General features: G+C 36.3%; 1 protein-coding gene across 2 annotated transcripts in view; it reads right to left on the bottom strand.

The window, feature by feature from the left end:
• Positions 1–23,075, bottom strand: part of LOC113226378 (protein dachsous) — a 478,045-nt gene that overhangs the window by 14,610 nt on the left and 440,360 nt on the right. For both annotated transcript variants that reach the window (XM_026458986.1, XM_026458985.1), the window contains exons 4-5: positions 20,019–20,489; positions 2,489–2,664 (exon numbers count right to left, since the gene is read on the bottom strand). In XM_026458986.1, the coding sequence (XP_026314771.1) occupies positions 2,489–2,664; positions 20,019–20,489 (647 nt within the window). The remainder of the gene's footprint in view (positions 1–2,488; positions 2,665–20,018; positions 20,490–23,075) is intronic.

Below are 23,075 nucleotides of genomic sequence, written 5' to 3' on the forward strand. Positions count from 1 at the left end.
GCGCCCGCGACACAGGGATTCCCTGGTGAGGGGCTATGTTGAGTGTGTGAGTTATTATATAATTAATAAAAAAATAAATTATTGCACCTATTACAGCGAATGCACTATGTAATTTCACGCAATTCTTGTTATATTTCTAATTGTCCTCTAATTGCATTTAATGTTATTTTCCCTATCAACGATGTGTACAATTTTGTTCCATAAAACGTTTTATATTTTCTAATGAATTTTACCTAGGAACTTTTATTTCTTATTATAAGTTTACGATTGCAAATTAGAGGGGATGTGTGCTGAGACGTTAATTTTCCATTGTTACTAATAATTTCAGTTTAAATATCCGTAATACGAGGTCTGGAGTAATAAGATGTGTAGTACCGCTAATAACAATTTAATTACGAAAAAGAAGAAATGGAGAAACGGGAAGTTGTTAACTCTATGTAAATCACGAATAATTTTCATTTTTAACCGACTCCAAAAACGGAGGAGGTACTCAATTCGACTATATGTTTTATGTATGTGACGCAATAATTAAATTTGTGAACCAATTTTGATGATTCTTTTTTGTTGGAAAGAGGGTACCTCAACAGTGGTCGAATTCGAATTTGAAAAAATTACTCCACCTCTAAAGGTGGCAAACTAGGGGATGAATCCGGTATCGCGCACTTTTCGGTAACCGATTTCAATAAAACTTGGTAAATGGACGTAATTCCATGAACTTTTGAGGTCCGTTTTTTTTAGTACACTGTACTGCTCAGTTCTGACGGGTTGTTACGATGTTTCAATCCCTCTACCATGAGTTTACTGTGATAGTCGTCGCTAGTGACCGCGTTAATTACTTCACAATTTTGTATGACAATTGCGCAGCGCTCACAAGAAGATACAACATTTTGTATATAAATTCTTTACGCGATCGCTAGCGAGAACTGTCACAGTAATCTCATGGTAGAGGCAGTTTAGGGTTGTAACATACGTACTTACCTACGCTTTCAAGATAGGTGCAACCTTAGAATAATAACGCATAGAAACCTAGTCCGCACACGCTAAGTGAGGCCAATTGAAGCGCGCCAAAAGGGCCTACACGAGCGGGCGGGCCTTCAGTGCTCAAGGTCAACTTGCACCGCGAACAGATCAAGAATTTTAGCTAAAAATGACGAAATGTGCGGTAAATGAGTGTAAAAATACGTCAGACAAACATAAAGTAGATACTAACATCACATTCCACAAGAAAGTAACGCGTTTCAACTTGTATTTTTATATAAATATTCATTAAAACCGAAAATTAACCTACTATTAAAACTACCCTACATGAATTTGATTTTTGCCTCACTTGTGACAGTTCGTTTGATATGAAACTATCATTCTATGCGTTATTATTCTAAGGGTGCAACATTGTTTATGGATTAACCCATCACGCGGTCTAGAGACACAAACTAGGTCGGCGGCACATAAGTAAAAAAAAGTGCTTTATTTGTAATTAATATATAATTACATTTTTTGTGTTGTTTATACTATTGGAAGATGTGAAGGGAATGATAAATTTGAAAAAGCCGCCATTAGAATTTAAGTTACAAATTAATGAAGCAACAATAACAAGAAAGAAGTATGTCACAAATGGCGCTACGGCTAGAAAGTCGTTAAAAAACCAAAACAAAGACTGCAACAAACACAGAAAAATTCGTCTAGTCCGCGGGTTCGTTTCTTAGCTTATTTATTAATGCATTGCCTTATGTTGTACACTTAAAACTATTAGAAAACGTGGTCTAACATTAATCTTGCAAGGGCACGGCAATTTAGCTTACTTCACTAAATAATAAATGATTACAATGGAAGAAATCCCGCAAATAATAAAAAAAAGATATCTATCAGTAGTACGAAATGACATTTTCCAGAAATAACGTTTGGTCGAAATTTCATAACCTCGAAAGTAATTTTGAGAGGAAAATGTTTTTTTCTTTTAAACCTAACTTAACCGAACCTAATCGTGTCTTTGCGATAAACATTCAACATATCCTGAAAGAACAACTGTTTCGTTATGATTCGGTTTTCCGTGTAATCAAAATTCGGACAAAAGTTATTTCAGATAAAAAATTTTCGACTTTGTGATAGGTTACCTATAAAAAGTGTTCGACAATGAAAATTCTTTCAACTTGTTGTGTCCTTAACATTTTTTTTATATATAATTTTTGTTTTTTATTGGTTGACGGTGTTTTCATGGCTGCACGTTAGACGTGTCTCTACAACCGTGGCGGTGGGTTAAAAAATTAATCAATCAAAATTCATACTATTATCTATGTGGCTGACGTCGCGGCCTTGGCCTTGTAAAACAACGTGTAATTTGTTGGTGACAGATCTTAAAAATAATCATTTCCAATGTACCCAGATTTAATGAGCGTGAGGAAGCGAAAGTATGACAACAGTGTAGTCCGTAGCCTCTGCCTAACGGACTGGGATAGGCGTTGTCAATATATATGTGTAAACCAATAAATACCTGAGTCTGATCATAATTTGAAGGGTTCCCATTGACAGCTCTGACGTTGAGCAAGTATGAAGAGCTGGTCTCCCGGTCTAGCACGGCTGCAGTCCTGATAACCCCGCTTAGAGGCTCGATGGTGAAGTGGTGGTCGGCGTCACCGGAGACGATGCTGTAGCGAATCGTTTGTTTACCTGGTGAAGAAGAAATATATTTATGAGTAAAAAATAGTTTATCAAGGTCCTGCAATAAGTTTGACCATTCACGGGGATTTCTGATGATACCTGGGGATATCTGATCTTAAACTAGGGAAGTCCCTTCACTATGTGTACCAAAACGAAGAAATGAAATCCAGGATACCACCTATATGACTCACTATAAGAATAAAAAAGAAAAGATCGTTCCCAAAACTGATCCTGCCGGGAATCAAATTAGGAATCTTGCGCCTACAGTACCAACCGCTGTTGTCATTAAAGATTTCGCCCTTATATGAAATACCTGACTTTGCCACCTCGTATTGATATTTTTATAAAAGAAACTCGAAACAAAAGTGTTATTAAACCAAAAATATTATAACCTTAGTGTAATAAGGTCACAACTGCAAAATCATAAATTTTCAGAACAGAAGTTTAAAGATTCTATGATCGAAATTAATTTAATATTATATTATTAAAATTTCACATATACATAATTTGATTGTCGTTTGTGTTATTTTTTAAGACTTTAATGTTATAAAAGCACTTTTGATGTATAATCACATGTGGTTTTATTATATCAAGGATACGATATGTATATTGTAACCTCAATAATGAAGCGTCATAATTTGGAAGGAATGTGATTAAACAGAATAAAAAATTACGTACAAAATTGGTTTATATCAAATAAAGTTTAATTATTAATACAAAGATCGAACACTTCCTTCGATCCAGCTAGATTCGATAACGTCTTCCAGTAAACCATGCCAGACGTTATGCCAACTAAGCCACGGAACGAACTGGCGATCGTTAAGAATTTTTTTATGTGCTTGTTGCCAATTCTTTGATTTTGGTTTTTAACGATTTTTTTTTGGTTAACGTAACGCCATCTGTGAGAAATCAATTTCTTCACTCAGTCAGGCACCTTTAAAGCAGCTCACTAAAGACGTCGCTTTATTAATTGGAATTTTTAAATTGATTGAATGTCACAATGTTACACACAATTTATAAACAGTTCTATAGTCAAATGTAACATGTGAACGAAGATGAAGTTTGCATCTAAAACGAAGTGAAGTAAACGAACAGTGTGATTATCTCAATGTACTGTGATAGCATCGTAGGATACAATACTATGCAACAAAATAGCGCTTCGCAGAGCAGCCTCTGAATATCTTTACTCTTTGACGCATACGGTTGAAGGCAATGGCAAACTTGAAGTGTGTTTCGGTACGCCTGATCACCTATCTGAAGCCAACTCCCCTCAATATGTTTACCCTCTAGCAAATATTCCATCACCATAAGTGCATCGGTATGTAGCACGCTCTGCGCAGAACTATAAACAAGAGAGTAACTGTTTAATATGGCCACCAAATTCCCCGTGTACCACACGAATGTAGTAAACATCCCACCACCTGGCGTCATTATCCGTCAAGAGTAACTACCACCAGGTGACGATTTGCGGTGACCCGTGTGGAAGTTATTGAATCGACTTCGCACTCAGGTAGGACGTTGCGGAGATAAGATGGGGTATCAGATATTTTACAAATTTCGGGACACCCATACCCAGAAGTGGGTGAAACTAGACTGTCTATGATGATGATACATTTACACTTTTCCTCTGATAGCCCTAATTAAAAGCTTAAGACAGATAAAGTACAGTTACAGTAGAGCTTCTGGCGAAAGAGTCCTGTGACGTACTGACACCTTACCTATTTCTGCCGCCAAGCAGTAATGTAAGTATTACTGCATACCGGTGGTGAAGACGGGTGGTGGTGAAATTACAGGAACATAGGATTTTTAAATTTATGTCCCAGGGTGTAGGACGCTGTGGCAGTGCCTCTCAGATCTTTGAAATTTAAAACTCTGAGTGGTACTGCAACTTTTATGGACAGGTAGTCGCTTACCATCAGGCGCACGTATTGTTCTTCCCGTTACTTAGTGCCATAAAAAAAATGTTCTCTACACAACGTGCCCGTGTGTCCCAACAAAAGTGACCCCACTCGTCTCAATTTTCCTAGATTGTGGGTATCAAACAAAATTGACCAAGCACTATTTACGGTCAACATAAATATTTATTCTCATATCATTTTACTTTCGACGTGCAACGTGAAACTCGGAAAGCGCTTATGTCTTCTTTAGAGCCAAAGATGAGTTATTGTGCCGCGTGACTTTGCTCGCGAAATGAGCATTGCCTTCCTGCTTTCCTTTTAAGGCATTTCTGGGTTCCTTTGGGAATTGTGGGTACATTTTGTTCACAATAAAAGGTGAATTGAGATACAGGCACACACTTTACACGATCTAGGGGTTGTCAACCTTCTTTAACATGCTAGTTTCAGTCATAGTTAGAGATATTGCTGCTGAATGTTTAGCAATGCACGTAAGTTAGAAAATAAAGAAATAAATACACGTTGCCACTAGGCTATCATCAGCCGTGATGTCATAAATTGTCAGAAATACTGTCCTCATAACGAAAAAAGGCACAAATATGCGTGCTGTATACGACAGTTGTACCTTTTTTCGTTCCAAGGGCAGAATAGGCAAGTGGTGCTGAGGAGTATGACGACGAATATTTAAATATAAAAAAAACATTTAGGTATATTCTAGTCTTTGTAACGTTTATGCTAATAAATATAATAGATGGCCTGTATAGAGTCCCATTGTTGGGCATAGCCACAATGAGAATGCGCTATAGCTTCCAATGCAGCTTAGATTTAATTTTGATTTTATTTCACAAATTCAGAAATGTCGTCGTTAAAAGATGTTACCTTATGATTAATTTTTATTTATTGAAATGTAATAATAATAGTCAGTGTATGGCCTTGGACTTCTCGGTTATAGTTAGCTAAGTTAGTTGAAAATGTGCGAGCATAGAGAATTTAAAGATTTATTCACAGTTTAAAAACAAAAGTTACAATGAATGTGACCAATCGCGACTGTTTAATAACGTCAACTGAAGTAAAATAAATTGGTTGCGTCGAAAGTAAATCGCAAGCTCAGTACAAAAAGAACCCTACAGCGTAGTTATCGTAGATATAGTCCCACTGCTGAGCACAGGCCTCTTCTTACAATAAGGGACCTTAGGAACTTGACACACTTGATTAAATTTCTTTGCACATATCATCGATATTTTGTAGACAGGGCGAAACAGACGAAAGCGCCATTTCGAAAAAATTTGAAAGGTAGAAATATTTCAGTTATTCACGACTGTTTTAAATTATTTACGCTCCGTTTTAAAATTTTATTTTGCTTTTAAGTAAGTATAAATTTTAAAACAGGGCATAAATATTTCAAAACAATCGTTAAAACCTAAAACATAAAGCCTAATTTTTTTTTTTAGAAATGGCTATTTCGCCCTGTCTACTCAACACCGACGATATGTGGAGGTTTCCACACGAATTTTCCTTCACCGAAAAGCTCATGGAAAATTTCTAATTAAATTGCGCATGTAAATTCCGAAAAAGGAGGTGCAAGCCCGGATTTGAACCCAGGGCCCCTCACGAAAAAGCTACCCCTATTTTTTTTATAATAAAATTTCGCAAATACCCATATTTCATATCCATTTATATCTATGATATTCCCAAAAGTAGAGAGCTCGCCAAAATCGGTTAACATCTATTAATTTTTAATTGGCAGTTCTCACAACAATTTGAACCTTTCATTGTCGAATTTTTTGCCCCGACTTTTTGCTGGGACGTTTTTTCGCCCGTCGTTTTGGGCAGATCCGTTGACGCTCGGAGATTGATATACAGTTTCATTCGAAGACATGCCCGGCAGTCTTTGTTTGTGTAACTGGTCCCTCTTGCCGCTCCCCCGCACCACGCCGGCTTCAACCCCTCGCCGTCCCTTTGTCTCACCTCTTTATACAATCAGTGATTCTTGTACGCAACTTGGTCTTATTTTCGTCCGCGGATTTTACAGGATACGTCTCTTAAAACAGGTTTTGTGTTTTTTCTTGACGCTATTCGCTGTTTTTCGGGCCGGTCTATAAATTCTGCCCTTTTTGGACAATCAATTCCAGGCTTAAGCTCTTAGTTAGTCATTTTATAATCGTTCAAGAACACTAAGCACTCTCCTAAATTTCGAAATTTAAACCCTCTAGCTAACACGATCAGTATTTAAATTATCGTAAGCTCCAACCCAAAGGGATTAAGTATCGCTTAAAAACTTAAACATTGGCGCATACTTTATTCTTTTTTAGGTAATAAACTTGAAGACGTCAGAGCTGCTTAAACCCGGGTCGCTCAATTCATTAGAACTGTAGTCACGCGTGGTATACCGTGGCCCTTGCGAAATAAATTTGCATCTTGCCCTTCTAAATTGAAATCATTAATGGCGAACCGATTATCTCACTCACGAGAACCGAATACGCCACAATTAAGTGTTGTTCACATTTCCCTATGTGAATTGTCCGATCTGAGATTTCGTATAATGAATTAATTTAAGTCTAACGCTAGTAGATTATCTACGGTTTAAAATAGCACCCTTTACATGTGGAAATGGTTTCCTAAGAACTTTATTTAGTTGTGAGAGAATGGTTATTTCTTAATTAAGAGGTCACTGTGGCGGCATTTATATAGGACTTTCATTTGTGAGCCTTTAGTAGGAATATCTCTTGTTAACAGTGAAGCAGAAAGTCATCATCAGTTGGGCTAGCAGGTTGCGACATGAGCGAGAGCGATATCTGTGCAAGAATAGCAGCGCCCGTACCTTTCTACATAAGTTTTACTTATAGTGACTCTCCCTACCGACCTTTCGGGTATACCAGAACGGCACTATAACCTGTGCGTGCACAAGAACCTTCTAAGTTCAGTTTCTGACCCAGATCAGCCAGTGTACAGGGTTGTCACAGCCCGTTGTCACTGCCTTCATCCGGTTCTCAAGAGGCTTGTGCCGCGGGTGAGCCGCCCCGGGTGCACGTACAGTACCCTCCCCATTTTCCAGATAGGTACCGGAGCTGTAGGCTAGCCATTGGCTCTATAAAAAAAGTCCACTATAAAATCTCTTCTTTGGTGGCGGAGCTGTAAGCTGTAAGTCACGCTCGCTTCCCGACGCCGAGGCGTCACGAGGAGAATGACTAGCTCTCCGGGCTAGTACCGGAGATGTCAGACGCAGTGTTCTGCTATAATGTCCCGGTATAGCTCACGTGCCTATGTTTGTTCACAAAGAGCAACTCTTAGAGTTTTTTACTTAATGAGTTATAGAGTTTAAACAGTATGGTATATAAATAAAGATTTTCATTCAATTTATCTATACTTTTAATTTCTTTTGTTAAGTTTGAAATACCTCAAACTTGAAGTGAAAAGTCGAGAATAATTGAAGTACCAACATTTTAAAAAAGAAGTCAAAGTAATTCAAGTAAAAAACTGTCCCCGTGGGGGTCGATGACCTCGGAGGATTTATTCGACTGCGATGCGCCCGCTCACAATCGCCGTTCGGATTTCGGGGTATTCGAATTTTAAATTTTCAGCCGTATAGCGAAAGCGTGAAATGTGATTTTGTTTTTACGCGAGACTATTAAAAGCGTTCTTTTTTAATGCTTTCGGATTTCTCGGTTATAATTGACAGCTTGTTCATTGTCAGTCAGGACGCCCGACTTAGTTGTCTAATGTTGCTCAGAAGAGTAAAAACTTCTGGACACTTTCACTAATTAAGGTATTGGTAGGTAGGTACTACTTAAAACTACTACGTCAAAGTCAAAGTCAAAGATTATTTATTCCATAGGTAAAATAAATTTACACTTGAAATCGTCACATTTAAGTTACTGCTCGTTCACTACGCTGCGCTGACCTCCCTGAGAAGAACGAGCAAGAAACTCTAGGGATTGCTCTTTTTAAATAAACTTAAATGCTATGGAATACACTTTGAATCAAATTTGTGTGGATTCTGGAGCCATGTCGGCTTTCCATACATCTTTATCTAACACGTAGTCTTCAATTTTGTAATATGATACTAATGTACTGTCTGACGGTGGCTTACTGGAGACTGTTCAGGGCCTCAAGTCTGCTCATGTTTTTGAAACCACTGGTCGTTATAATTCCATTAAGAAGAATCTCAGTAGAGATTGAGATTATATTGCAATTATGATAATAATTAGTACTTGCACAGACACAACCAGACAGCGAAAATATTACACCAAGACCTCGCTCTGAAGTACGTACTCGTGCAACAGAGGTTGCTATATTACAAGTTTTCACCGAAGCCAATGCTCGAAGATGATCGTACCAAAATAATTGGCGGCGATCCATTATTACGGACAGGACTATGCTTGCGAATAAGACTGATATAGTGATATTGGATCGATCGCAGTAGAGGGTATTTCTTTTGGACGTTACCATCTCGCATGACGAGAGTCACGGTCACGGTTGACTGGGACCGTGGGACCTGTGAAGGGCCCGAAACGTCGGTTTGTTTGAAAAAACAAATATACGCGGTTTAAATCCGGAAAAATAGTTTCATTTCCTATGTGTAACAATCGCGAAAACCTAAGAACTCGAAATTTAATTACAGTTAATAACTATTTTGATGTAACTACATCTCTAGCCAGGGCTGGCAGCTGTAAGGTTACTTAACTGGGTGACAAAATAGTTTCATAAATTTCTCATAGATGGCGCTACGGCTAAAACGTCGTTGAAAACCAAATGCAAAGATCCGACAACAAGCGCATAGAAAAATTCGTGAGGTCCGCTGATTCGTTCAATGGTTTAGTTGGCATAGCGTCTGGCACGGTTTGCTAAAAGACGTCGGATCGAATCCGGCCGGATTGAAGGAATTTTTCGTAAATATTCGATCTTTGCATTCATAGTTATAACAAACTGGTAGAGTCATTTCACAAAAAAAGCAATTGAATATGACCTTCTTGAATGTTACAATTGTGCTTTTTTAAGTGTATTTTTTTCTCTCTGTTGTTTTGATGCCTTCAATGAACACTACGTTAACCTAATTTTTGGTCCTGTTTTGTTTTTATTTAATTTTTTTTCACATAATTCGTATTTTTGTTTTTTTTTTCGGATTTTATTTTTTGTTGCTTTTTTTTCCACAAAATTCTTGGAACATAATATTAGTAAATAAACATGGTTTTCTACAAAAACAACAGAAAATGACCAAAAAAAATTGACGTAGTGTTCTTTGGAGGTATCGGTTTGTAACTAAATAACCAAATTATAACTTGTTATTTCATAGAAGTGGCTTTAACATCAATAGCTATATTAAAACATTTAAAACAAAGCAATAAAACACACGTCGCTTACTTAAACAAATGCGAAACTTTCTCGAGACTGTACACACAAAAGTACAATCGGCAGCACATCGCCCATATTTGCCTAATGTTATTCATGTTACTCGATTCGAATGTCTACGTCGTTTTATGTTCCATACAAAATGGGATACTTCAAGGATGTATAGTTTATTTTTTTAAGTTTTGCGACTGGTTACAAATGGAACCACCCTATATTTTCTCGTTGGTAAGGGAATTTGTGAAGTTTTCAACCCTGTTTGGACCAGCATGGCGATTTATGGCCTAAACGCCTTCTCTTTAAAGTAGATCCGTGCCTACAGTGCGCAGTGGGACGCAATAATAATAATGTGCCAAACAACCACAGCAATTGCCTGGTCCCAAACTACGGAATTCGCTATACTGTGAGTACCAACTCACAGTATAGCGAACAATGCATGAACAATGCATGAGCAATGGAATTCACTCTGGGACACTTCCCAGAACACCCAGACCAGGACCAACTCAGACAAGTTTCATTTCGAAATTAGTCCTACCGGGAATCGAATCCGGGAATCTTCGAATTAGATTGTAGTAACCGCCTATGTAATAATAATAATAGTTAGCCTATATAGTATACTGCCTCCATGGCCGATCAGTTACCATGCCGGACTGCCACGCTGAGGTCCCAGGTTCGATTCCCGGGCCGGGAGAAATATTTGTAAGGCCGACATATGTTTCTCTCGTGAGCTTGGGTGTAATTTGTGATTGTCTATGTGTGTCCATGGCACCCGCTACACAGGGTTTCCCTAGTGCGGGGCTATGTTGAGTGTGCGCGTTATTATTATTATTAATATTTAGGGACATTGACCTACCAACAAATTTTCGGAGCTCATTATAATATACCAATGGTCCTCAAATGTTATTGAGTATGTTTTAATTTGTGAAATCACCTTATTGTTATTACCTGTGTACTCACAAATCGGAATCTTAACAATAAAGTGACTAATTCGAAAATGGGTTGACATAATAAATTAAAAAAAATATCGTGTGCAATAAAACTAATTTATTTGTTCATATATAATTTTATTAGATTGTCATTTTTAGCATCAACCAGATGGCACACGTGTCAGTTTTACAAAAATTTAAAATTGTAATATTATTGTTGAGGAGGCGAAACTTAAAATATTACGACCTAACGACTTCTTACTATCTTTGCCATGATTATCTAATAAAAACACACACGGAAGAAATTCAAATTACAAGCCTATAGTAATAAGTGTCAAAGATGATAGATACGCGAAACTGTGTGGTCTCAAATCGTTATTTGATTAGACGGGGATAGATTAATACAATTTTCAATACTGTATAATATTCTGGGTGTTTTATTAATAGGTGATGTTTTAAGGGGTTATTTATTGTATTCAAATCATAAGACTTTGTCAAAGATGAAAGTGGTATTAGGACAAGGGTTTCGACTGCTTAAATCCATCTGACGATATGTACTATTAGAATTTAAAGTCTAAGTTATGTATATTTGGTAACGTTTAGTAGCCATATATGGCTAACGGTGAAAGATAAAATTGTGATGAAAGCTACACGTCGATAAGGGTTCATAATTCTTGGAAAACGTTTGAAGTCTGTGAAGTCTCCAATCCGCATCAGTTAAGCGAATTAACTACGTACAGTCTTAATCTAAGAAGTGAAAAGGATAACAGATTGATAATGAATCGAATAATGAGAAAATACATAGACAATATAGTCACAAAACCTCTACTGTGTAGTAACTTAAAATATTTTATATGTAAGTATATTGTCGTTTTACATTAAAATAATTAATAATTATTATTCTTAATTTAATTGCTTGCACATTTGAAACAAATAAAATAATTCTTATTTTCAAAACAGTTGTTGTGTATTATTATCACTAGTAGTATTTTTGAAGTTTTCAAAAGAATGTTCGAAGTTAATAGAATTTCACACTGTATGAGCATTAAATGAAGTAAGATAGAGTTATTATTGTCTATGTCTATGTATGTACAGTGTAATTAATACGGGAATTAAGGTACGTACATCATTTTTTATTGTATTAAATTTATTTTTAATTGGTGGTGTTTTTGCTCAGATGTGTATGTTTCTACACACGCCATAGTACTCTGTAATTGAGTCATAGACCCCGTTGAGGACTATTTTAAAATTAAAGTCGATTTTTCTCTATTAAATCACGCAAATTTTTAACCGTATTGAAAAAAGGAGGAAGTTTTCAATTCGATTGTTGTTTTTTTTTGTGTATGTGTTACACGATCGCTCCAGTCTGTGACCGGATTTTGATAATTCTTTTTTGCTGGAAAGAGGGTACTTCAGTATTGATCCCATTGAAATTTGAAGAAAATATTCCATAATTAAGGGCGGCAAATTAGGAGATAAGTCTGGTTTCGCGCAGTTTCCGGTAACCGATTTCAATACATTTGGCAAATAGATGTAATTCCACATTAAAATAGTATTGTCTTTACAAACTCAAGTCGTCTTCAAAAGGCCAAGCTCTAAAAGATTTTAAATTCGTCCGCCGTACGGCGCGTCCGAATTCTCAATTTATGATATTTTTTAAATTAATGGATGCTATCTGCCGGCGAGTTAGTCATAAATCTGTGCGCGTACGTTTGTACATTGAACATAAATGTTATGGAGCTCTTTCTAATTAAACCCAAGGCTGTATTGGCGATGGTACATGGTATAAGATTTTAGAACTTATCATTTTCTATACCACGCTTTTTGTGATGGTACCAGAACTGACCCTTGTAGAACTACATTATCATAGTATTTCACTCGGAACTTTGTGAAAGATTTTTTATCTTGATCATAATCAAGAATTTTTGATTTTTTATAAAGATGGTACAAATGCTACAACTGTTTCTCAACCTATGATTTTAACCTTTAGAAAAAGTGTACATTGTGAGAAAATTACATTAAATCCATTCTCGCTACATCTCATGAGTTACACCACCGCAAAACAATACAAAGTCAGTTAATTTTTAAGCGATATCTTCGTAATCTAAAGATTTGATTCGCAGTACAATCGATATTGTTGTTGCGATGTGGGTAATTGCTTTACATTTTATTGAACCGCGCGTACGCAAGTTACACTTTCGTTTTAAAAATTTTATACCGTTTTTACTGTTAGTAGATTGAATTGAATTTTTGTGTAGTAATACTAGCGTAGTTCCTTTTTTAAATTAATCCTATACTATAATATCAAGTGACAGCACGAACAAGTCGTGCGAAGAACACCTGTCCATAACAATTGCAGTGTCACTCAGAGCTTTAAATCGCAAAGATCGGAGGGGCACTGCCACTACGCCCGTTACACTGCGACATAAGTTGATAAGTCCCACATGCCCTACAAAACCGGAACACAGTAATGCTGACATTACTGCTTGGCATCAGAAATAGGCAAGGTGGCAGCACTTCCCTGGACGAACTCCGTCACAAGGAGCTCTACAGCTACTAAATTATATGTTTCTTAACGAAGTGTGATATGAACTATATTTGAAATAGAAGAAAGGAAACCAGTCAAGATGCGTTGTGAAGCGCAAAATAATACCACATAATCTAATTACTAAAACATGTATAGAACAAAACGTTCAACGCATTTGCGTACGCCATGAATCTACCGCTATCTCTGACAATGGCGCAGGCGCACCGCTTGGCACAGTATGGCACGGCATAACGCTCCATGGCTTCATGGCGCATTTCCCATAGACAAGTGCGCTATAACGGCGTTGCAATTCAGTGATTTACAATGCTTCGACTTGCAACAGAATAAACGTGGACTCGAATATAACGGCTTGCTGTTACACCGTCTTGTATCGTACAGAAAAATGTACACAGTGTACACTCTTGTGACAACACAGACTGAACAGTGAAACTTACAATATATATTTAATTTTTTACAACCCACTACATTTTTTTATGATACCAAGTAGCGGTACGTGCGCCTGGTGGTAAACGGTACGCCTGTCCACAGCAGGTGCAGTGCCACTCAGAGCTTTAAATCGCAAAAATCTGACACGGCAATACTCACACTATGGAAACCTCGCACCTCGCACTATGGAAACCCTGTGTCGCGGGTGCCAAATTACATTACGAGAGAATAAATGTAGGCCATACAGATGTTTCTCCCGACCTGGGAATCGAACACACCAGCCAGTGACAGGCCAGCATAGTAACCGTTCGGCCACAATAGCCGTTAGTAATCTAACATAAGTTGACAAGTCCCATGTGCCAGTAATTTTACCTACACCCTTAACCTTTCAACCCGGAAGGCAGTAATGCTGACATTATCCCTTGGCGGCAAAAATAAGGTGGCAGAACTTTAAAAAAAATTATAAAACATTTTTCATGAAGAAGTCAGGATGGTATGCAACTTTGACATTCAATTAGGGACGGTACAATTATACAGTCGAAGTTCAAAGCTGTAATTACGAACGATTAAAAATATAAATACGCAACTGTGTAACAGCATTCCGCTAAGGAAAGTATAGTTGTATAAACACAAAGGTGCGTCTGCGCAGGTGAGATAGCAGCGTACTTTATTGGCGGGTCTTGATTTAACAGCCGTGTTCAAATCATCTTACACTTATTACAAACATTCTTAATCTTCGGTCCTCTAATAGAAACCATTTTTTTGTGAATTTAATGTTTAATTAATTAAATTATCACCACTGATCTCTTTTAGGGAGAGGGCTTGGATCATTTTCCGCCACCATGGCACCTTGCGGGTTGGGGAGTTTTTCCAAGGGTTGTGAACCTTCCTCGACGTACACGATTTACAACAATGGTTTGGGAAAGATGAAATGTAGAAAGGTTAATTTAATTTGGATGGTTCATAAGCATCAGCTCTTTTCATATATCATAACGAGGGCCTCCTGCATCTGATGCGCGGACATTCAGCGCTCTAACGGAGACAGGTTCTCGAGCCTGGATGACATGCATTGTGTTTCGGTACGTCATTACCATATGGCGTAGATGGAGACTTGTAGTAGTCTCCCAAAGTGGTGCCGGAGACGGCGGTCACTGGCGGTCCCACCGGAAAGCAACAACGGGGCGAAACACCGTCAGGTATCTATTAGATACCTGACAATATCACACCTAATACTGTGAAAATTCTCAATAAAGGTTAGCTATCTTTGTAATTTCTTACTGCACTTATTTATTCTAATATATATTATAATATATGTTAGTAGTGACATAATTCATTTAATCTCATTTATTTACTTGTGTAGAATTTAATTTTGGGACCCGGTCGACGCATGAATGCGTAAGGATACGACGGAAGAACAGCGCCAGTCTCCTGACTGGCATTAAGCTGAGTCGTGGCCTTTTCATGGTTGCATACAACACATTGTATATATAAGCTTATTATTTAATTTTAGGTTTCACATTTTCCTCCTGTATTTTATTTTGCTTGTTTTTGTAATTGTGTTTCTATTTTTGGTTATTGTGTTGTATGTACTGATGAATAAATGTTTTTCTATTCTATTCTATTCTATTGGTACGAGTTCGACATAACCCTCGCCTTCCCGAACGAAGGGAGTCCATGAGGATTTCCTGACGTAAAAATGAGAATTATACTCGACTTCGGCTTATCCCAAAAAAATAAATTAAAATTTAAAGCGGTAAATCGAAAATACGCCGCTTTGAAAGAAACTACCTTGTATCTGTTAAGACAGTTAGTCACGAGATGAACGGTATGTACGTATGTTGTGTGTATTAAAATAATAGAATTGATCCGAATACCGTTTAATTGATCTGTGATATTCCATCGATAAGACCGTCGGGGGCGTAAGCCGATGCAATCTTGGATGCTTTGTGGCTTCAGTACCGTTGTTGCGAATTTACTCATGCCTGATTATCGGTAAAGAAAATTACATTACCGTATCTTACGTGATAAATCATTAGTTAATTATATTTGGTGTGTTGCTTCTGGTCAACAAAAGTGTACCTATATAAGAAACGAAACCATTCGTTCCAATGTTTTTTTAATATGATACGACGACGATTAAGAAGTGCGTCTGCTGGCAAGCGACACGCCTGTCCATAGCTGTTGCTGTATCTGACTCAGAGTTTTAAATCGAAAATATCTAGGAAATGAAACTATTTTTCCGGATTTAAATCGCGTATATTTGTTTTTTCAGACAAACCGACGTTTCGGGCCCTTTACAGGTCCCATGGTCACGGTTGACTGAGGTGGTACAGTCTTCAACCAGTTATGTCTAATATAGATGCAAACCACCCTATTTTTTCACTATAGTTACAATAGTTATTAATTAAATACCTTATTTTTAATTTTACAAAGAAAACATTCCAATTTACGCTACATTAAGTTTTACAAATTATTTTATTGAATGAATTTTTATTAAGTTTAGTTTATTATTAATTATTAATAGAAATTAGAATAAACTAAAACATATTAATTAGTACTGCAGTCTTATGTCTGTTTGGGATTTTTCATTAGAGGAAATACTGGATCCCAAACTGGTGGTACGGAGAAACCAGGAAAATCTGTTGAAATTAGGACGTTTTTTAATTTCAATGGCCTCTCGCAGCATCTTGGGCAGATAACGGACTTCTTTTGCAAGGACCTGGGGTTTGTCAAACTTCATTAAATGTGTAGATTTATCCATGACATGCTCGCAGACTGCAGACTTGTTTACGCGACGATTATGATTTAAATCCGGAAAAATAGTTTCATTTCCTATGGGTAACAATCACGAAAACCTAAGAATTCGAAAATATCTGTCAATATTTTTGAGAGGAGCACTGCTATTGCGCTCTTCGCCTAAGACTTAAGCTGACAAGACCCATGTGCCTGCAATCTCACCAACACCCTTACGCTTCAGCACCGAAACGCAGAAATGCTTAGATTAAATAGCTAAGGTGCCAGTATTTCCCTGGATGAACTCTTACACAATGAGCTGTAGGTACACTTGGCGGCAGAAATAGATAAGTTGTCAGTAAAGTTTAATAATATACGGCATTTTGCTTAGGGATAATGCCGCCAATATTAATAGAATTCTTGTCATGCAAAATCGTGGAGTTAGGGTCATTTATGTTAAGAAGAATAATGATAGACATAATGTTAATACGAACAATTAAAATAAACTGGCTGTTCTTGACAATCGCCTTCACAAAGACACAGATTCATTTAAGGGGCAAATTATACGCTTCAATAATAAGATTCCGGTTGATATTCAAAATTTGCAAGGTTTAAAAGCATAGTAGACTAACTAACACCTTTCAATACAGTCTCAGTGTAATTGGTAATAAAATTCCATAGCAGCTTAGCTCTTACACGGTGTCTTAACGTATTTGAAATAAATATTTCAAATGAGTACATGTTTAATTACAAAGTGCAAGTCCTAGAGTTTCTTATTCATTCTTCTGTGGAGAATCTGTCTCACAAATTAGTGGCAGAGTTTACCGGTCAACCGTGACCATGGGACCTGTAAAGGGCCCGAAACGAAAATAGTTTCATTTCCTATGTGTAACAATCGCGAAAACCTAAGAACTCGATAAATAAAAATATATTTTTGTACGATTTTGACTTTGAACCTAAAATCGTGTAAATTTGTTTTTTTCAAACACACCAACTTTCCAACAATCCAATCTTCCAGCCATTTTTATCGTAGGTCTTAAGTTAGACCAGGTCTGCATGCAATTCTGGCAGATTCCCATTTTCGGAAAAGTCCCTTATGGACTGTTGTGGCTAATCAGGCTTATGGATGGCTGTTAACTATTTAATTATTATAATAACAGTGCTAGAACTATAACGTACTTTGAGTACCAAGGCAACGTAATTAACCCCGGGGCACTAACGCCCAAATCAAAACCAATTTTAAAAAGTTCGTTTCCCGAATTGGTCATACCGGTAATCGAACCCGAGATGACATCTAGAGCCTATGTTAACTGGTAATTAGTTACAGGTTTTTATCTACAGTGGTGTACAAAAGCTAAACCAGAATTCCTATAGCTTTCCACACTATAACGGAGATGAATAATAATGAAACAATACTAAAATTAGATTTGCACTGAGGTCAATATTGATAGTATTGAACTCGGAAACATTAACATTTCGAGGGCGAGTAGGAAGCGGTGCGCGTGCGCACATCACCTGATCGTGATCCAGACGAAGACAATAGGCGATTACGTACTTGCGCATAGGCATCTGCGCATCTTAGCGATTGGTACAAAATAGGGTTTTGTGGGTGGGTGGATTCTATTGCGTTTTTAATTGCTGTAGAAAATTGTCATAACGCAATAGAAGGTTTAGCAGAATTTATTGTAAATAAGATTTAGAAATAAAAATTGAAGTAAGCTATTTCAGAAACAAAACATCACAGCACAAGTACATTAAGCAATAATGATACATAACATAACAGGGAGAAAAAAAAACATTTAACTAATATATACACAAATAACACGAACAAGACGTAAATAGCTACAATATTAAATCTTTAAACTATAAAATGTGCGTGCTTTAGTGTTATAGCAGATCTTGATTAAGTCGCACTAGAAAATGTATTCATGCAATTTCGCTTAGTGCTAGCATTGTTTTATTTATTGGCACATTAGACGGAAATAATAATTAGTAATAACTAAGTATAGTCCTCCTCGAATTTCAAGGCAATTATTGGCAAGAGACAGAGCAGGCCTGAAAGTGGTGTTATCTCATTCCGGAGACAAAAACGCACATTGGCTCGCTGAGACAGAATAGAATAGAATTCGTTTATTTGCCAGAATACAGTAATGATAAAGGTCTTAAATAAAATTAGGTACATTGTATTCAACCTGTAAGCAGATGTACAAATATTAATATCATGTTCGGTTTCTACAGTCAATTGTCCTTCAAATTAATGTAAATTTGCATTTGGAAATTCTTTATTCTTTATTACTATAGAAGCAATGTGTCAAAAGCTGTTTTGTCAATTGTAATTTAAAAGTATGTCCTTGCAACAATTTTATTTCATTTTGACATGTTGATACTTTATGGCAACGAGGTTGGTCCAAAAGATTCATAATTTTTGCTCTAGTCTGCCTTTGATTAATTTCACCACGTGTTTTGAAATATTTAGCATAAGTTTTGACAAATATACAGATATCTCTAAAGTACATTACGACAGCGAAGTAAATAATAATTTAGGTTACAGTAAGATTGAGAAGGTGTGCCAATAACTGAATTTAAAGTGACAATAATTGGGTTACTTCAACTCAAAGTGATTTCGTCTGATTGGCTGCTTTGGACGCTGTGTGAATACAATAACAGTGTGATTGTAATATCTCTATGTAATTTATTGTATATTTAATTACAGATTTACTGAAGACATTTTTATCTAGGTTTTTGAAATTAATTTTGTTCTCTAAATCACAGATAGGTACAGTCAACAGCACATCAAGCTACACATTGACGTATCTTGGTTTTGAATTTCATGTAGTGATAATCATACCAGTTACCTGGCCTCAAACTAAGGAATTCCCTGTAGGTACCATAAATAACAATGCAACTGAATGGTTCCATAGCCGGGTCAATAGCCGGAACACCCAAACTGGAACCAAATTAGAAAAATTTTCTTCTAAAAAATCCCTTTCGCAAGTTGGTCCCTATTCATTCTTACAGATACATTTCAGGCTGAGATAATTTTAAAATCAAAATTAATAACCGCTCAAAACTTATCCCATACAAAACTATCACGATTTCAATAAATTTGTTAAAGCGAAATGAAGCCATAAGGTATCATATTCAACGGTAGTTACTAGCCTACAGCTGTACTGTTTGCCGTCTTCCAAAGTCATTTTCGTTGTAAGTAACCCAATAAGTTTATTTAGAGCCGTTTGTACGGCATGTTGGGTTTTTTGAACAGTCTAAAACGTTTAATATTTAAAATGTTTCAATTTATTTTCAATTATTTGATTGTTATTCCTCAACCTAATTATAAATTTATAGTCGATTAAAAGGTTTTTCTAGTACTACATTTTGGTTGTGACATACATAAGTCAGTACTACCCAACGCCTATGTATTATATATTATTTCATATCTTGTTTAGTTATAAATTTTAACACAGTTAAATTAATAAAAAGAGCACTTACCACGATCACCAACAGTAGCTTTCAGACTCCCAACAATGCTTCCGGTCTTCACATCCTCCTTCAAACGAAAATTGTATCTAGGTTTGTCGAATAACGCAGAACCAACACCAGCCGGTATTACGTTTACATGAACCATAGCTCCTTGCGCTGCTGTCAGCCCTGCACCATCAGTCGCTGATATCTCAAGATCAAATTTTCCATTGCCTTGTAACAACGACGGTTTTGTAACAAATATCTCTCCTGTGCTTCTGTCAATTCGGAATATATCATTGTGATTGTTCGTGATTCTATAAGTAACTGTTCCGAATCTGCCCGAATCAGAATCTGTAGCTGATACAGCGACAATGGGTTCAGTGGATGATATCCTTCCCTCTTTCAAAGAGACGTTGTAGTCCTTCACAGTGAACATTGGTACATTATCGTTAATATCAAGCAGTTGGATCTTCACCATTGCAGTCGTGGACAGGCCCCCTGCGAATAAATAATTGGCATGATTGTCGGTGTATTGTTGTAATACGATGTTTAATTGACAGCTAGTTGATTTATGCCGATGTTGGCCAATGGAAGATAAAGTTATTGTTGACTCTCAACATTGGTGATATTTGAATATTATAAGCAAGTGTTAATTAGCACAACGCTATTGATAATTTAGTTTTGTCGGATTTTTAATTGGAGATGATAATTAGCTCATAATGTCACTTTGAAAAATAATGTTGTCACGTTTAATAATCTATGTAGTAATTGTGTTTAGTTCAGTTTTTACTGAGCTCACTAAAACAAAGTTAGTCAAAAAAAGATTTTTCAGTTCTCAATTTTTTTTTTTAATACTCACAAATTATCAAAAGCCTCAGTGAAGTCGATCTTTTAAGACAACGCTTTGTTTTTATCAAAAACTAGTAACCCCTTAAACTTCTGTTTATTTTCTTTAATTAGAAATTCGTCTATAGTACAGAGAGACACGCACAAACAGTTAAATACACTATTGAAAATCTAATTTTACGATGTCAAGTTTAAGTAGAATTTAAACAATTGGTATCCAAATTTGACAATTTATACTGGTTGAACTTACTTTAAGTTGTAGTTTTGGTAATTAAAAAAATATGAATTTTCAAATTTATTTAAGATCAATATAGTGTACTCTTGCGTGCTGGACTAACAATACCCTTGGTAGGGGATCTGTGCTGTAAATATAGTGCAAAAATAATTACATTTCAAAAAGAAATGAGGAATAAGAGAGGTTTTGCTAATGGATGAAAACTTGTCAACATATTATAATAATATCGTAGTAAACTAAGTGAACGCTTTGTTCCATAAATGGCATTTTGTACAAACCGCGTAGGTAAACTTTAGTGACTAACAGAATAATCTTTGAACTTAATGCGCAAAGGCAGTTTCCTAGCGTAGGATCTTTAAAATATCCAACATAATATTGTGGGAACGCGCTTGCCGCCCGGTCGCTGCGCTTCATTCGCTCCGTGGAATGGCGCAGGCGCAGGTTTCGCTCCGGTTTCAAACGAGACGGTTACCAAGTTATCTATGCAGTCGATTGGAGACCGATTTCTTTAATTGTGCATTTTTATAGCGCCATCAAAGTATTCATTATCAAAAGCATAAAAATCGTATTACAGGTAAAGGAATAATATAATCGAGTAGAGATCAATAAAAAGGACTATGACCTAATATTTCTTCCTAGAAACATAATCTAGTTCCTTTTATAAATGATGATTACAAGAACCTATGTAAGAAATAAAATTCTTCAGAGTTATTCGCATAACAAAATTACGAAAAGGAATCGTATGTACAAAAGAGCTAAATCAAATGTTTAAAATCCCCAACCGCACACATAACTTTGTAATAGTGAGTGAATTTGATTAAAAATAGATTTCTGTTTCACATGTTTCGTGAAATTGCTTTTTATGCAAAATAAAGTTTTATAAGATATTTGTAAACGAGCTTCTAAATTGGACAAGGGTTTGTTGCTAGTCGGGTGTCACATTCTAAAGGAACTTTTATTATAACAAACAATCGAACGTATTGAAATAAAACATATGCACAGGTATATTGAAGAAGTTGTCCGTTGATAGGGAGCTAATGGAATTCCTCAAGGTAGTGTTATTGTTCCATTACTTTACATTATACATAAAAGTAAGTTACCTGAGCTTTATTAATTACATTTAATATATTGTAGTGTATTATTTCTACTTATAATTTTTCTGGTAGAAGGATTGGTCAAAATTAAATTAAGAGTTAATATTAAGCTTAAAATAGCATTTGGATTATTGTGATGAGCATTGAATCAAAATATAACAAAATAGGTAAGACATCTGTTTAATGGCGTCGGTGCTAAAGCTAATGAACTCAACTACAAAAACACATACGTGTTCAAGTCGGCGAGTAATATTAGTCGAAAATTGTGTTCTTTTATAAAAAAAGCAATGAGTATAAAATTATACGAAACATATTGAAAAGTTCAGCTAAGTAGTTTTGCTGTAAAATATATGGCGACGGTACTAAAACTGTACCCTGAGGAATTCCACTCGCAAAGCACAATCGTTTGTAAGTGGTCAAGTGGGATTTGTCCAAAAAAGTGCACGTAATAGTTGCGGCTCCTCGGTCCATAAATCAGGACCAATGGCGGCGGACATATTCGGAATTCATTCCGAACTTCGGCCAACGCTTTATTTCGAGCAATGGTCGGAATTGAAATTTGGTATTGCTAAGTTAGATAGAGAAAGGTGCTATTTATTAAGTTCCCTTATGGGCACTACAGTGAGCAAGTGTGTACATTTAAAATTATACTACAGCCACAATATTTCATTAAAAATTTATACGTTTTTGGTAAGTAATAAAAAGTTACCTTAACGATCAAACACAATTCTGACTTTACGATATAAAATTGTACCTCTTATAGTCTGGTATGAACATGCGAATTTTATTGCAGTTTTAAGTTTCGTGTTTTATTTCTTACCGAGTCTCCTTTTTAGTGCAATGTATCAAGGTTTAATAATGTTCCACTCACGAGTACTTTTTAATATGATTTAATCTCCTACAGTTTGA

The sequence above is a fragment of the Hyposmocoma kahamanoa genome, unplaced genomic scaffold, assembly GCF_003589595.1.
Source record: "Hyposmocoma kahamanoa isolate Upper Pololo Valley unplaced genomic scaffold, ASM358959v1 190, whole genome shotgun sequence".
NCBI classification, from domain to species: Eukaryota; Metazoa; Arthropoda; class Insecta; order Lepidoptera; family Cosmopterigidae; genus Hyposmocoma; species Hyposmocoma kahamanoa.